The following is a 17374-nucleotide window of genomic DNA, read 5'->3' on the forward strand; positions in this document are numbered from 1 at the left end:
GCTCAATCGGTAAGCGTCCGACTTCAGCTCAGGTCAGGATCTCACTGTTCATGAGTTCGAGCCCCACATCGGGCTCTGTACTGACAGCTCAGAGCCTGCAGCCTGCTTCAGATTCTGTGTCTCCCTCTCTCTCTGCTCCTCCCCCACTCACACTTTGTCTCTCTCTCAAAAATAAATAAACATTAAAAAAATTTTTTTAAAAAAGTACAAGAACTGAGGAAAGCAGGTCCAAGGAATCTCAGAACTTACAATTAAGAAAAGGCTTTGGGAGAGGGGCCTTTCTGGTCAGATTGATAGGTCTGGAGAGAGAGGAAATTGAGCAAAAATAACTATTTCAGTCATTTCTAAGAATAGATGTATCTTTCTGACTCCTACTCCTGGAGTTCCTTTAGGACAGAGATGGAGTCTTGATTACTGTCCTGACCCCAAATACCTAGTTAGTAGATGCTCAATAAATTTTGCTGAATGTTGAACGAAAGAATAAATCAGAATTAGGCTGTATAATATTCAAAAGTCATATGAGGACAATGTATTCATTATTGCTTATGTAATTAAACAGTAATTACAAACAAATAGAACCCAAATACCTTGTGGCAAGAATAATAGTCTCCCAGAGATGACCATATTGAGTGAGGGGACCCTAATCTTGGGACCTTATTGAAGAGGGACTTTTTCTCTCAGGAGAATAGGAAAGAGGGAAGGATAAACAGGGAAGAAAGGACACCTCTCATAGGGCCTCTTATTCCAAACAGGTAGAACACTGCCTCATATCCTCTTGTCAGCAAGAGGGAGGTAGGCTGGTATGGGCAAATTTTGGGATGGAGTGTGTACCTGAGCTATATCCCTCTTGATTAGGTCTTGTTCATTTTTTTTTTAACACACTTCGTGACCTTGGCTTGGGTCTGACCTAGTGGGAATTTCTGTGTTGAGTCAAATATCAGCCCCAGTTCCGAGGTTCAGAGGTTTCTCCCTCCCTTCCTCCCTTCCTCCCCTCCTTCCTTCCTTCTTCCTCTCTCTCTCTCTGTCTTTCAAATTTAGTTATTTTGAGAGAGAGAGAGAGAGAGAGAGAGCACACATGTACGGGGTGGAGGGGGGAGTGGGGGGGGGCAGAGGCAGAAGGTAAGAGAGAATCCCAATGAATTTTTCATCTTTTAGAGCTGGCAGGATCATACCTTAGTGAGTGGTTGGTGGGTATAAGCAAGGAGCCCAAGGTTGAGGAGGTGTGGGTGTGGAAATACCTAAGTCTTATGATCTTCAAGAACTTTAGGTAACCATTTTTAATTACACAGGTAGTATGTAAAAACTGACTTCTTGCAACATAAAATAGGCTAAGACCCTCTGTGTAAATGTGAAGACGCTTTTGACTACCGTCCCCAAAGGTAATTCCCCTGTAACCTGTTTGATGTGCATCTTGTTCGGCTTTTCTCTATGCATCTGCACCCACAGCATGTGTCAGATGCTTTCGTGAAATCTCTCCGGGGGGACTGTGGGCAGGGCAAAGTGCTCAGGTGTGTAACCCTCTCCCTACCAGCCAGGTTTTTCTGGTGGGGAAGGTGGACAAGTGTTACACAGTGAGAGGATTTGAAAGCACAGTTCACATTGCAGGGGACAGGCATTGCGGGGGGGGGGGGGGAGGGGATTCCTTTTTCTCCCTCTACTTAGTTTAGTTTTTTACACCGGGAAGAGATGGTCAAGGTGAAAGGACTCCATGGGCACATTTCCGGAGGGGGCTGGGTAGGGGACTATCCACCCGCTCTTTATTTTTACTTTTTACCGAATAGGGTGGGGAAAGTGCGCCCACGTGAGCCTAAGGGCACGCCCGCCAGTGTGTGCGTGTGCGCCCGCGGAGACACCCCGGGTCCTTGATTGGATGCCTGTTTACACCTGACTGCCCAGCCCTCGGGGGGTCTAACGCTTTCTGGAGAGTGTTTGGGAGGGTGTGTGTTTGAGGGTGGTGGCGGAGATTCCCCTCTCCCATGATCCCCCGCGGCGGGGCCGGGACCTTGGCACGGTCCGCAGGGAGTGGAAGCTAGTCCGGAGCGCGGGAGGGCGATCCGCACGCCGCGCCCGCCCGGCTCCGCCCCCTGTAGCCGGCCCCGCCCCTCTCCCCTGGCCTGGCGGGCGCCGACACCGCCCCTCGCTCCCAGCATGCCGTGCGGCAGCGGCGGCGCGGCGGGCGGAGCCGGGAGGCGGGGAAGCCGTGGCTGTGTGAGCGTGAGCAGCCGCCGCCACCGCCTCCTCCTCGTCGTCCTCTTCCTCCTGGGTCCCGGCGTCGCGGGCCGCGCTCGGCCCTGGAAGAAACGTCGCCTCCCCTTCCTCCGCCTCCCCCTCGCGGCGTTGCTCCCGCCTCCTCGTCCTGCGCTGCGGGCTCAGGCGGAACCCGGAACGGCCGTCCGCCTCCCCCGCCCTCCGCCGCCTCCTCCTCCTCCTCCTTCTTCTTCTCTTCGGCTTCCTCCTCTACCCCAGGCGGGAGCGGAGTGTCGGCGGCGGTCGGTTCGGGCGGCGACTCGCGCTTCTTTGGGCGGCGGCGCTTGGCCATGTCGTGTCGGGGAAGGTAATGAGCCGCAGAGCCCCGGGGTCTCGGCTGAGCAGCGGCGGCGGCGGCGGCACCAAGTACCCACGGAGCTGGAATGACTGGCAACCCAGGTGGGTGAGCCGGCGCCTAGCCCGCCGCCCCGACCCCGGGCCCCGCCTCGGGCGGGCCGAGGCCTAGGGCCATCCGGCTGGGAGGCGCGGCCTAGGCCCTCCACCCCCCCAGGAACCGAGCGCGGCTTCCTGGGTCCCCTCCCGCCCCTGCTCGGGGAGGAAGGCCGCTGGGAGGCGAGGCCTAAATGTCTCCCTGCCACTGCATTTCAGCCCCAGGGCTGGAGCTGAGACCAGGGCGCCCAACGAAGGCACTGGCCTAGGAGTTGGGTCAAGGAGGGTGAAGAAAGGGGCATGGTGGTGGTGGGGGACTCTGGTTACCACCCACCAAGTTGGAATTGGAGTTGGGGAATCCTGGGAGTCCAGGACCCTCTGTGTTACCCACTCACTCCCTTGGTCCCTTACACTCTCAGCACCCACGTAAAAGAGCTTCTTAACTGTGATTCTCTTCTGTGAGCCCCCCACGTGTTAATATTTCAAAAAACAAAACCCCCAAACACTCCAAGGCTTTATTGTGACTTTAGGCAGGGCAGTTGTGGGGCGTGAAATGAGATTGTGACTGTGTTAATGAGGCTGACCCACCCCGGTCCTGGGAAATGAAGTTTTCCCCAAGTGCAGGGGCAGTTACCCTGGTGGAGAGCAATTCATACTTGGACTGTTGAGCAGGCACTAAGAGGAGTAGAGAATTTTCTCTTGCATGGAGGGCATTTGATCTCAGACTGCTTTGGGGCCTTTTTGGAATTGAACATATTAGGAGCATCACCTTTTTACATATATATACAGTTTTTGTGTCTTTCTGATTAATCATGAGGCACTTGTGCCTAATTTAGGTGTGAGTGCCTAAAAGAACTCCCTAAATGTATATAAGGTTTTAGGGTTAGTGGATTCATGGAGTTTTCATACTTTGAAGCGCACTTGAATTATGATTGTCCTGAAACTGGCGAAATAAGTGTTAAGACACTTGGGATGACTTCCTTCCTCGTGGTTATATGTAACTTCAATAGTGCTGGAAATAATAATTTGTTCAGATGTTAGAATGTAACATTTTAAGAGGATGGAAAAGTCTTTTGGATGAGGGGTGGTACACCTCTTACTCTGTTTAATATATCTTCCCAAACCCTGTGTCTGTTGAGGACATTTGTGTGTAAGAGTTAATGCCTGACTCTTGAATTGAGATGTTAAATAGTTTTAAAAAATTGAAAAGTACAGCTTTACTTGTCCTTTACCACTTAGGGTTTGTGAGTGCTTTAAGTACTATCAACTGACTCGTTTAAGTAAATTGATAGTAATTAAATTATCTGTAATTGACATTCTTAGTTTTGTACTTTCATTGAAATGTGTGAAGTAGTTTTTGTTTTCGAATCTAGTAAATCAGATGATTAAATGAGCTTGAATTTGACATTTGACAGCCTTAGATGGTAGATTTCCCATTATTTTTCAGTATTGTGGTCAGCATATGTAAAGTATAAAAAAGTATCCCTTTAGAGGACTAAATAAAGTGCTCACAAATAGTCCTAGAGCTTTTGGAAAAGAATAACTTGTAACTTTTAATTCTAAATAAATGGAGAAGCAGAGTTGCAGCCACCTGCTGGGGTCACTTGACTGCATTTGACAGATATGAGGCAGAATGGGTTATATATTTATGGAATATGTATGTGGATTATTAATATTGTCCATATCTTCTTTTATGTGTTCTGTTTCATGGCTGTGGTGTGCTTGTTGGGGGGACGGTGTTAGCTTTCTGTGAAGCTAGGCTCTGTAACCAAGTCTCAGAACTTTATGCCTAGGTAGAGGATACTGTGAGATGTAGTTGGTTACACAGAGTAACAGTTGGTTAGGATGTTGGAAATACCTAACTTTTTTTGTAGAAGAGGGAACAGAGAAGGACGGACAGTACCCCATAGCAGAACTTGATTTATCTGTGGGGTTGCCATAGTTGTTTTGTTAAAAAGTAAAGAACCTTGTTTGCCAATCATAAATTTTCATAAGTTTGTGGTGGGTTATTCTGTCTCCTCTTCAGAAAGGTGACAGATTCCAGTTAACTGACAAATGGAACTTCATCTTCCTCTTTGTTTAAATGGAGATTTATTTTTCTAAACATCTTCAAATGTAGGCAGATTCCTTATGGTTCATGTGAATTATTTTGGTTTTTTCAAAAATTATTTGTCTTTCTATACCATTACTTGTCTGATTTTGTTTTTCTTAGATTTAGACTTTTGAACAAGTGGGATTTAAAAAAGCAATTCTTGGGGTGCTTGCGTGGCTCAGTCAGTTGAGCGTCTGACTTCGGTTCAGGTCAGGTTCAGGTCGTGATCTCGCGGTCGTGAGTTGGAACCCCGCGTGGGGCTCTGTGCTGACAGCTCAGAGCCTGGAGCCTGCTTCAGATTCTGTGTCTCCCTCTCTTTCTCCCCTTCCTGTTCACGCTCTTGTCTGTCTGTCTGTCTGTCTGTCTGTCTCTGTCTCTCTCAAAAATAAATAAAGGGTAAAAAAAAAAAATTAAAGCAACTCTTGTTGGTTTCTTTTCGTGTTAGTTTGTCAGTCTGGAAACCAACTGTTGAGTCAGTCATGGCCACACGTGATACTTCGCACATACTGACAGGAAGTGTTCCAGGTGGCTGAATAGACTAGTGTCATATGGCAACAGAATAAGCCCATCTTTGCTAGAAGCATACCTTTAGCAGAAAGCGTTCGTATAGCACTGGTTGATAGTCTTCCTCTTCATTCACTCTAGTGTCAATTAAGATTTATGAATGATTAGGCAAATGAGTAGTTTTATCATTGCCACTAGCCAAAGTATGTCCTTTTCTTGACTTTGTTTTGGAATATGATCTTCCAGTTGTACCAATCAAGATAGAGATCAGAATGACTTGTTTTAAAAATTAAATGTATAATTATTATACACTTTAATACTCCAAAATGGCATGACTAATTTGACATTGGAGTCAAAGATCAGTTCAAACAAGAGGAAGCATTCAGGTAAAGAGAAAACAAGATTTTGCTTCTGTACTTTGGAATCTTAGGACTTTATTTAACAGATTTACAATGGGTATCTTACAGTGCCCAAACTTGTCATCTTTCTACAGTTCTCTAACGATGAAACTGTATCTTAAAAATAGCTTCCATTTTTGGTAGAATGTAGACAGATTAAAGTTTTCAAAAGTACAAATACCTTTATCCTCCATTGTCACAGAGCAAAAAATAGGAAGAGTGCTGTGAAGATAGAAAAGTCAGAAACTGGTATGTCTGGCATTGTGAGAAGCTGGATTTTCGAAACCAGAGTTGTCTATTTGTTGTTGTTGTTGTTTTTAATGTTTATTTATTAAGAGGTGGCACAAGCAAGGGTCAGAGAGGGAAACAAGATCCAAAGCAGGTTCTGTGCTGATAGCACAGAGCCCCGTGTGGGGCTTGAGCTCATCAACCAGGAGATCATGAGTTGAAGTCTGATGCTTAACTGACTGAGCCACCCAGGTGGTTCTGTCTGTTTAGCTTTTTATGAGTCTGTATACTATTTGATGTCCATAGGTACATGATATAGTGAAATACATAAAGGAAAAATTAAGTGGAGTTACATATTTTATAACTAAAGATAGAGCTTTAGTTTAATAGAATGTAACGATTACCAATTCTGTACTGCAGATTTTCGAGTACGCTATGGAGGTTTATCAGATAACTCTGTATGGGTGTTTAATTTGTGGGGAGAGTTTGTTTTTTCCATTATAAAATAAACCATATGCTTTATGAAACATTGGCAGTTATGTCTTTAAATTGAACCTCTTTTACCTCTTCTGTTTTGGTTCCTTTCTAGTTGGGAGTATAACTGGAGCGCATGTTAGTAGCAGGAGATTATGTAATATTCTAATTCAATGAAAATATTTGCTTTTAGGAAATATTGATCCTTTAGGGATTTTTATGACTGATAGTGCCACTATCTTTAAGGAGGTTATAGGTTAATATGGGAGAAAAGACTTTGAAATGGTGAAGTATTATATGGTTATGAAGTGGTATATAATTTTTGATTTAATTATTTTTATGTGTAATTAATAGGGTTTAAAACCTGGAGAGTCAGGATGTAAAGCTATACAGATGAATAGGGGGCAGTGGGGCCGTGAAATTGATTTGTACTTTTTTGACAGTAATTGGGGAGGGGTCTCAAAAAAGAAAGTAAAATAAGCAAGTGGTCCTTGGTAAAATATTTCCATTTTGATGAGAAGGATGGGGTACTTTTGAGTGATACAGATGAGATATAGCTCAAGAGCTATATTGGAGCTGTATGGTGGGCCTTGAATCCGTACCTTACAGAGACTGCTAAGGACCTGAATATTTTGTTTATAAATCATTATTTAAATTCATACAGAATATTCAGCCCAGTATGTGGGAATTTCCATAAGCAAAAGCCCCTCATGTGTTTTCTGGTGTTGATTATGATCACTACAGTGATACTTTTTATCTACTCACACTTCAGTTTAGGTTAGGACACTTAGATGGAATGTTCATATACAGAAAATGGAGTGTGGTCTGTGGTGTCTTGTGAACGGTTAATTCTCACAATCTTTTTTTTTTTCTCCCCTGTATTCCTTACACTATTCCTTTTATTCTGGTGACTTAATGAGTAAGTCAGAACTGCAAACCTGTATCTCCTACTCTCCTTCACCCATTTTGCCTATTCCCCCACCCTGCTCCCCTTTGGCAACCATCAATTTGTTACCTGTATTTATGGGTCTGTTTCTGCTTTTTGTTCGTTGGTTTATCTGAATTCTCACAACTTTTAGATTTGAGATTTCTTGCCTTCACTGCCTGGCATATAGTAGACACTTGCTTACTTGCCTTTCTTATTCTAATCACCTAAAATAAATCCCTGGGGTTCTTTTCAGTGGCCCTCGCTTTATGGATTCACACAAGTAGTCATTTGTTTGGTGTCTCTTCTTATTTTGGTTACCTGTCTTTGGCTTTTGAAAGTTTTTCATTTTTTTTTTTAATTTTTTTTTTCAACGTTTATTTATTTTTGGGACAGAGAGAGAGACAGAGCATGAACGGGGGAGGGGCAGAGAGAGAGGGAGACACAGAATCGGAAACAGGCTCCAGGCTCAGAGCCATCAGCCCAGAGCCCGACGCGGGCTCGAACTCACGGACCGCGAGATTGTGACCTGGCTGAAGTCGGACGCTTAACCGACTGCGCCACCCAGGCGCCCCCTTGAAAGTTTTTCAGAACCCATTTTATTTTGGGGACTACAAAATAAAACATCCCCTTTTGTGTAGAGGCGGGACAGTAAAGATTACAGACATTTTTTGGTTTAATTTCCATGTGAAATACTCAAGCTTATTACATTTTATTTTATTTTTTTTAATGTAGAGTGTAACCTATTTTTTTTAAATACTGTTTTTTTTCAACGTTTATTTATTTTTGGGACAGAGAGAGACAGAGCATGAACGGGGGAGGGGCAGAGAGAGAGGGAGACACAGAATCGGAAACAGGCTCCAGGCTCTGAGCCATCAGCCCAGAGCCTGACGCGGGGCTCGAACTCACGGACCGCGAGATCGTGACCTGGCTGAAGTCGGACGCTTAACCGACTGCGCCACCCAGGCGCCCCGAGTGTAACCTATTCTTATTGAGACGTTTGTATTTTTATAGTGTTAGTTTTCCTCCACTTGTATTAGTTGATTGTACTTTTTTTGAATACTTTTTTATACTGGACTGTGTTACTTTTTTTTTTAGATGAAATTTACTTATGTATAGATCTTATGTTCAGTGAATTTTGACAAAATGTATATACCTGGGTAACCATGACCCCACTTAGGATACAGATAAGCATTGACTTTTCAGATGGATTACACTCCTCCCCGCCCCTCAAAACAAAACAAAACAAAACACATACACACAAACAAAAAACACCGCACTGGCAGAGTGTATGGGTAGATCTTGCCTTAAAATTTGCTGTACAAAGGAAATCTTTGAATATTCTTAGGACTTATTACCAACTTATAGTTTCTGTGGATTGGTAATCTTGTCATGTTCTTTTCTGTTCTTTTTCTTTTGCTATAAACATATTTTCTTGGGATATCTAAAGATCCTGTGTAAAAACAGGTGGAGGCTCCCTTGTTAACTTTTTTAGGCATCTTAGGACACATGAGAGCTCTTCTTGGTTGAGTTTAGTCCTGTCAGCTACAGGTTCGTGGACTTTTCTCTACCATCTTGATACCTATTGTTGCTTTCTTTTTCATGCTTTTCCCCAGTCTAAACCTTGTACTTCCTTTAACTCCCCTACCTGGCTACCTCTGCCCTCTGTGATCCCTCTTCTGTTACAACAGGTCTACAGTGAAAGCTAACTGCTTATCACTTCAGTGATTGATCTCTTAAGTCCTTGAGGGCTGAGCCTGTCTTTTTCTCCCCTTTCTGTGTCTTACTTGCCCTAAAGCACTCCTGAAGTTCATTTCTGCCTTAGGGCCTTTGCATGTACTGTTCTTGCTGTGTAGCTACTGCATAGATTGCTCTTCTCAGAGTACGGTGACCTGGATGCCCTTCTGTTGTCCCAGCCTAAATGTCACCCCCTCACTGAGAAGAAGCAGCTTTCTCTGACATTTCATCTGGGGTTTTCTTCATAGCACTTAACAACTATCTGAAAGTTTCATGTGTGTCTCCCTCCAAAAAACAGCCTTCATATGTGCTTGCGTTTTGTATAATGGTTCGACCTCTGCGTCCCTTCTTACCTCCTAGTGCATCAGTTAATAGTATACACTCTAGAGGCGCCTGGCTGGCTCAGTTGATAGAGCATGCAACTCTTGATCTCAGCATCGTGAGTTCAAGCCCTACGTTGAGTGTAGAGCTTATTTAAAAAAAAAAAAGTATACACTCTATATTTGAGTGTTCTTCCTCAAGTAAATACATGAAAATGAAATTCTGCAAGTTTGTTTTTGTGTTTAGTGTTAACTCTAGCTTACAACACAGAAGCTAATGAGAGGCATTTTGAAGGGAACTGTTCCTGGTATAGCAGCCTGGTTAGCCTGAGGCAGCAGTAAATTAAGCTGATTGAACGGGTTTAAAGAGACAGTGTTCTAGTAGCCTGAGATGGCCAGATCTTTTACAGAAGGAAGAATATGTTCATTTAAGAAAGAATATGAATATCCATCTTGAAAAAATACCTTGCTCACATATTTGAAGTTCTTTTACAGGGGCATCAGGGTGGCTCAGTCAGCTAAGTGTCTGACTTCGGCTCAAGGTTTGTGGGTTCGAGCCCGGTGTCGGGCTCTGTGCTGATGACTTCAGATTCTGTGTTTCCCTTTCTTTCTCTGCCCACCCCCCCCCTCCCCCCCCCCCCCCGTAGTGGTCGCGTGTGTGCGCGTCTCTCTCTCTCTCTCTGTCTCTCTGTCTCTCAAAAATAAACATTAAAAAATATTTAAAAAAAAGTTCTTTTACACCTTGACATTTTATCCCGTATCTATTGTATCTATTTGGACATTATTTAAACAATCTGATCACTGAAAAGTTAAGCACTGGGTTGTGCCTTCTGACATTCCAGTAGAATACCTGAGTCCTTGTGTGCCTGCTGATTGGGGGAATGACTGAAATCAAAATTTTCCAGAATCAGGGGTACCTGGCTGGCTCAGTCAGTAGAGCATATGACTCTTGATCTCGGGGTCCTGAGTTCGACCCCCCACTTTGGTATAGAGCTTACGTAAAAAAAATTTTTTTTTCCCCCAGAATCAACAGATTTCCCAACATGGTAAATTACTTCTTTCATATTAATTTTCACACCCTTTCAAAGAAGGGAATTGTATTCTTGTTGGAAATCATTTTTTTGGAGCTTAATTTGCTATTCATATTACATAGTATGTTTAGGATCTCATGTTTATTTAAAAACCTCTTAAAGGCTTTTTGTGTTCATTTAAAAGACGTTTTTTCAGAGGTTTCTGGTGTCAGAATTAATTATTTTTTTTCTTTTTTGGTATGGAACTACCTCAGTTATGTTATTTTTTGTTTACAAGAAGCACTACTTTAAACACATTTTTTTAAATGTTTATTTTGAGAGAGGGAGAGAGCGTTTGGGAACGCAAGCAGGGGAGGGAAAGATAGAATCTCAAGCAGGCTCTGTGCTGTGGGTCAGCACAGTTTGACTGGTCAGATGGAGCTTAACTGATGGAGCCACTCAGCGCCCCCCCCCCACTACATTTTTCCCTTATACGTTATTTTAGCATCTTAAGGAACCTCAGGAGTGCTCTTATGGTTCACAAGAAAATTGTTAATGGCTCTGCAGTGGCCTGCGATAATTATGTACTCATGTATTTGTCTGCAAGTTTTCAACAAATATTCTTTTGGGGCACCTGGGTGGCTCTGGTAAGTGTCCAACTCTTGATTGCGGCTTAGGTTGTAATATTGAAGTTTGTGAGTTCGAGGCCCTGTGTTGGGCTCTGTGCTGACAGTGCAGAACCTGCTTGGCATTCTCTCCCTTTCCCGCCCCTCCCTTGTGCAAGCACGTGCTTTCTCACTCTCTCTCAAAATAAACTTAAAAAATTTTTTTTAAATTAAAAAATGTTGTTTAACTTAGTATTTATTAGATCTTTATTTTTGGTAGCATCCAAAATACTTAATACCTTTCCTGTTGAATAGGGAGAAGCCTCCACTAATATATATACTGACAAATATTCATTTTTTCCTCCATGTATAACAGCATTGGCACCATTTTTTTTTTTTTTTACTGAAGCTCTTTGAATTTAATTTTTCCTTTTTATTTGACTTTGTTCATTGAAAATTTGTTTTTACTACCTTCTCTTTAGCGTTTTAATCTTCTATTTGTTTATTTATTGAGAGTGAGAGACCTTGTGTGCCTGTGGGGGAGGGGCAAAGGGAGAGGGAGAGAGAATCCAGTGGGCTAAATGACCAGCTTGGAGCCCAAGCTCGATTTGGGAAACCTTGAGATCATGACCTGAACCCACATCAAGAGTTGGATACTTAACTGACTGAGCCACCCAGTTGCCCCTAATCCTGATTTGAAAAGATGGGTGTGTTTATGTGTGTGTGTGTGTGTGTGTGTGTGTGTGTGTGTGTGTGTTTGGACAAATTTTAAATGCGATCTTGGCATATTTAGTTCTTTGAAGCAACCCATGAACAACTCTTGGTGTTCAGCCTCTTGAAGGTTTCCCTAGTTTATATTCCTGATAATATGACCGCTGGAATTCCTCATCTGAAGTGTAATGCTTTATTTTCAGACTCCTTGTTTTGATTGGACATTCAGATTCATTCAGATTCATTGCCCTAATGACAATATTCTATGCTGGCTTTCTGAGATTTGCCAGAATTCAGACGGAAAAACCTACTAATTTTAGGAAAGATGTCAAATTTTTGTCCTCTATAGAATGGGACTCTGATTAGGTTAGATTCTGATTAAAAAATCCCAAAGATGATAACCAGTATCACATTTGGTGCAGTTAATTTTTTTTTTTTAATTTTTTTCAACGTTTTTTTAACGTTTATTTATTTTTGAGACAGAGAGAGACAGAGCATGAGCAGGGGAGGGGCAGAGAGAGAGGGAGACACAGAATCTGAAACAGGCTCCAGGTTCTGAGCTGTCAGCACAGAGCCCGATGCGGGGCCTGAACTCACGGACCGCGAGATCATGACCTGAGCCGAAGACGCTTAACCGACTGAGCCACCCAGGCGCCCCTGGTGCAGTTAAATTAATATATATATTCAATTGAAAACATCCTGGATTTTCTGTCCTCAAAAGATCGCTTTTCTTGCCTGTCCTATTCTTTGGGTACACATGAAGAAAAATGAAAATGTAGCAGGTTTCCCAACAACAGGATTATGAAACTTGAGATCCAGTGTTTCTTCTTCAGTCAGGTTTAAAGGACCCTACTTGGGCATCCAGCTGCCTCAGTCGGTAGAGCATGAGCCTCTTGATCTCAGGGTTGAGTTTGAGCCACACGTTAAGGGTAGAGTTTACTTTAAAAAAATTTTTTTTTTCAACGTTTATTTATTTTTGGGACAGAGAGAGACACAGCATGAACGGGGGAGGGGCAGAGAGAGAGGGAGACACAGAATCAGAAACAGGCTCCAGGCTCCGAGCCATCAGCCCAGAGCCTGACGCGGGGCTCGAACTCACGGACCGCGAGATCGTGACCTGGCTGAAGTCGGACGCTTAACCGACTGCGCCACCCAGGCGCCCCGGGTAGAGTTTACTTTAAAAAAAAAAAAAAAAAAAGGAATCTACCGTCAGATACATTTTGTATTGGGGCGCCTGGGTGGCTCAGTGGGTTGAGCATCCGACTTTGGCTCAGGTCATGATCTCACAGTTTGTGGGTTTCAAGCAGGCTCTGCGCGGGGCTTGAACTCACGAACTGTGAGATCATGACCTGAGCTGAAATCAAGAGTCAGGAGGCTTTAACCTACTGAGCCACCCAGGTGTCCCAGGAAGCTTTTGTTTAAGTGGCCTGTCTCGTGGAGTTACTGTAATACTAGTATGCCGTTTTTACTGTTCTTATTAGGATATAAAAATTACACCAGTAGTGCTGTTTTCCCCACTTTGAGTTCATTTAAAAATCTGGTTTCTGTCTTAGTGTAATTGCATTGGAGAAGTTAGAAATAGAACTAGGGTGTTTTATGTTCCTCTCTCAGGTGTATTTATTTTTTTAAGAATATGTGCATTTTTAGTATTGATCCTTCACAAATATTTATCTTAGGAGAGGCTGGTGTCATGAAAATAACAGTGGACTAAAAATGGGTAGACAAAAGTCCTTTGTACTGACACTACCCAGCTGTTGCCCTGAAGAGGTAATTCTTGCCTTCCCTAAGATGTAGGGTTGTGAAGGTTAAAGTTTGGAAAATTACTTTCAAAATTATTGAAGTGCTACACAAATGCTGTTTATGTTGCCATGTCTGATTCAAATCTGGAATTTTAAAGATCCTTTTTTTTTTTTTTTACCTCTTCCTCAGAAAGTTTCAGGATTCACTACACACTTGCACACACGCACTAGTTCAGTTTTCTCTTCTAGTACTTTGTATGCATGTGTGTAGTCATTCTAAGAATTTCATAAGGAGTATTTTATGAAATAACACTTTATTTCATAAAATAAATATGGGATTTATTTTCTATTTACGTGGGAATGGGATATATGAATGGGAGCACATGTCATTGTTAAATTTCTATTAGATGTGGCATATATGATGTTTGATATTATTTATATGAAATATTGTGATATATAACTGATATCTATTAAATTGGTGGTTATGCAGTTAATTGCTCTTCAGTATAATAGTGGTTCTCTTGCTACATTTTTTAGTATGCTGCCATAATCTAAGCCTATGTCAAGTAGGCTAATGAGGAATTGGACTGTGAATCTGCATAATTGTCTATTTTTTCTCTGTGTCTTACTATTCGCACTTTAAGAACTTGATACCTGTTAAAATTATGAGCCAGGGGAAAAAAATCTCCTCTTTGTAACTATTTGCATAAATTAGAGGGCAGGTGCCAATGGAATTAAATAAAGAAAGGTAGATTAAAAGGTAGTTTGTACCTTGCCTAACTTTTATTATACAGCTGGAATTTGAAGAACTAATTCTTTAAGAACACCAGTTGAATGCTGCGTTGCTCTCCCTTTCTCCCACCATCTAGTATTAATTTTTTTTACGTTTATTTATTTATTTTGGGTGAGCGGTGGGCGGGGTCGGGGATAACAGAGAAAGAGGGAGAATCCCAAGCAGTGATTGAACTCATGAAAATGTGAGATTGTGACCTGAGCCGAAATCAAGAGATGCTTAACTGACTGAGCCACCCAGGCATTGCAGGTATTAATGCTTTGTTTATTTATTTATTAAAAACTTTTTTTGATTATTTTTGAGAGAGAAAGAGACATAGTACAAGCAGGGGAGGGGCAGAGAGAGAGAGAGAGAGAGAGAGAGACAAACAGACGGAATCTGAAACAGGCTCCAGGCTCTGAGCTGTCAGCACAGAGCCAATGCGAAGCTTGAACCCACTAACTGTGAGATAATGACCTGAGCCAAAGTCAGAAGCTTACCAAGTGAGCCACCCAGGCGCCCTGGTTAATGTTTTAAAGGGGGTAGGGAGGATGGATCGTGGAATCATGACAAGGATATATTCTGCCAGTGTAACAGTTTGGAGTACATTAAAAAAATAAATAAACCACATGTACCTTCTAAACAAAGACAGGAATAAATTTTATATCATTGTGAGACATATACATTATTATGCTATCCTGAGTTTTTACTATTTTAAATTATGGTGCGATAAATTTACTTAAAGTGAGTAAATGCATCTTCTACAGAACTTCATATTTAGAAACATTGATTTTTCTCCTTTGTTGTAAAAGGGAATTAAGAAAGTTTCTTATTTTAAAAACACTTAAACCGATTAATGTGTGTCTACTGTAAAATCTAATGAGAAAAAGTCGCTTAAGTGATCATTTTGAACTGTTTCATAGTTTTCTTAAACTTAAGACTAAATAGTTTTCTTTTTTAAGGTCTTATATTTTTTTGAGTAATCTCTACACCCTGTGTGGGGCTCAAACCCACAACCCAGAGATAGAGTGGCACATTCCACCAGCTGAGCCATCCAGGTGCCCCAAGGCTAAATACTTTTAAATACCTCAATATATTTCTTGCTACTACTGAGCACAGTGGGAGCATTGTTTCCTAGCACTTGATTGCTGCTTCTACTATGTTTCTGTAACTACCACAACTGTCTTCTTTTAATAAATTTTCCTATAGTTAGAAGAATAGTGTGATTATTCTGAAAAGTATCTTTCTTTCCCAGCTACTTGATTTAGGGGACTATATTTTTTGAGATTTGTCTATCGAATCTTTTTATTTATATTCAAGGATAGGAAGTAGTTATTTCAAGATCGCCTCTAAAGCAGAAGTCCCAGTACTTAAGTAGAGAGTTTATCGTACATATTTACCCCTGATTACACGTAGTATGTTTCTTTACTGTTGCACCCCAGGATATCTCAGGAGATCCGTCTTGTAGGTGTTATTGGAGATGTTGAGAGGAATCAGAGTCCATTTAAAATTTGCTACTTGTATTGGGGTGCCTGACTGGCCCAGTCTGTAGAGCTTCCTACTCCTCATCTCAGGGGCATGGGTTCAAGCCCCCCCCCCCCACATTGGGCATGGAGCCCTACTAAAAAAATCTTACTTGTTGTCTTCGTATAATGTTGGTAAAGTTAGACATAGAACCAAGGTGTTTTAAATTCTCTTCTAAGTTTTTTTTTTTTTTTTAATGTACATTTATTTTTTAAGAGGGTTGGGGCAGGGGTCATGTGTATAATTTGAGAATGCTCAAAGTATTTCTGTTAATAACTTCCTCTTTGTTAAGAATCACGGGTGTGGAATATGAAACTCAGTAAGTGCCTTTTCCATATTTACCATCATATTTAAGATATGTTACTTACTAAGGGGTACATGGAATATTGCTCTTCTGATACTCTAAAACCTTGACTGTGCCCAAGATTTGTAGGGTGTATCATACCATTAGGCAGTAGTGCCTAACTTGGTAATAGTTTTTTTAACTGTATCTAAATTGCATAACATTTTCTTAATGTGTTACAAGTAATTTTTGGCAACCACATCATTTTTCTTGACCAGTGTCACCTGTAAAAAAAAAAAAGGTGGTAGTGATGTTTATCTTTTACACAGTACATTTATTTTTAAAAGACACCACAGTGCTTTTTAGAATTATCTTTAAAGGGAAAATTTTAAATATGTAGTTGTTGGAGAATCTCACAAGCATGTCAATCCCTTGATGGGATGTGCTTGAATCTTTTAGCTAGAGGAATTTTATCTGAATAACTCTATAGTCAGTATTTGCCTATTTTCAGGACTTTTTAAAGATGGTCGCACACATTTTTATATTAATAAAACACTGCCTTTTTCTTGATTGTAGAGTCCCATTCTGGTTTCCAGACTCTTCCTTTTAGGATTTCTATAGTATTTAACACTTAGTGATTCTTCTCTAACCTTCTCTGTCTTAATGGGCTATATGTTTGGCATTTAACTGGAGAGCCCTGGGGGTGTGGGTGAAGAGGTGGACATGTTTCTTTGTAGACTTTCAGTTTTTTTGTCCTTCCTCTGCTAGGGAGGTCATGGAGTGAGAGATTTCCTTTCAATGTTGGCAATTTCCCAGGCTGAATGGGATGTTTCTAAAGTACTTCCAGGACTTGCTGACAAAAGGGGAAGATAAGCGATACAAATGGGAGCTGAAGCAGGGTTTCTTTTTAAGGCAGTCAGCCAGCGTTGGTTAAAAATAAAGGCCAAGAGAAAGTGATTTAAATTAACTTGGTGCGTTAGATTCATGAGCCTTTAGGTGAGCTATTATTTAGCATAAACAAAGTTATTTCTGTTAAATACTGAACCCTAAATTCACATTTGTATTGGAGGTTCAAAGCATACCAGATTTTATAACTGCCACTATTCTTTAATACCTGGTTAGGTATGAATTTATGCCAGATGAGGTAAAGAACCTTAGAATACTTAAATTAGCAGTGGATTTCTCATGTTTTTGTCTCAGCCGATGATTTTCTGATTTTATCAGCCTTAGTGGTTTGACTCTTTAATTTTTTCCTGCTTTCTCAGTGGTCAGTTAATAAGAATTTAGCCACAATTCTGAATGGTATCAAAATGGGTAGACACTAAAATATTAAGAATTTATGGTGCATTTCCTTCCTTCCTTCCTTCCTTGTGCATTTCATTCTTAAAAAAATAGAGTGCTATCGGGACTATCTC

At 41.5% G+C, this 17374-nt stretch overlaps 1 protein-coding gene across 3 annotated transcripts in view; it reads left to right on the forward strand.

Annotated features, from left to right (window-relative positions):
• Positions 1 to 2243: 2243 nt before the first annotated feature.
• Positions 2244 to 17374, forward strand: part of SMG1 (SMG1 nonsense mediated mRNA decay associated PI3K related kinase) — a 104263-nt gene continuing 89132 nt past the window's right edge. For 2 of the 3 annotated variants that reach the window (XM_047087641.1, XM_047087642.1), the window contains exon 1: positions 2244 to 2646. In XM_047087641.1, coding sequence (XP_046943597.1) covers positions 2558 to 2646 — 89 coding nt within the window. In that variant the 5' untranslated portion in view covers positions 2244 to 2557. The remainder of the gene's footprint in view (positions 2647 to 17374) is intronic. The other variant, XM_047087643.1, reaches the window with a different exon arrangement.

Source organism: Lynx rufus, unplaced genomic scaffold (assembly GCF_022079265.1).
Source record: "Lynx rufus isolate CCGP_SWC_20201006 ecotype Redwood Valley unplaced genomic scaffold, mLynRuf1.p SCAF_23, whole genome shotgun sequence".
In the NCBI taxonomy this organism is placed as follows: domain Eukaryota; kingdom Metazoa; phylum Chordata; class Mammalia; order Carnivora; family Felidae; genus Lynx; species Lynx rufus.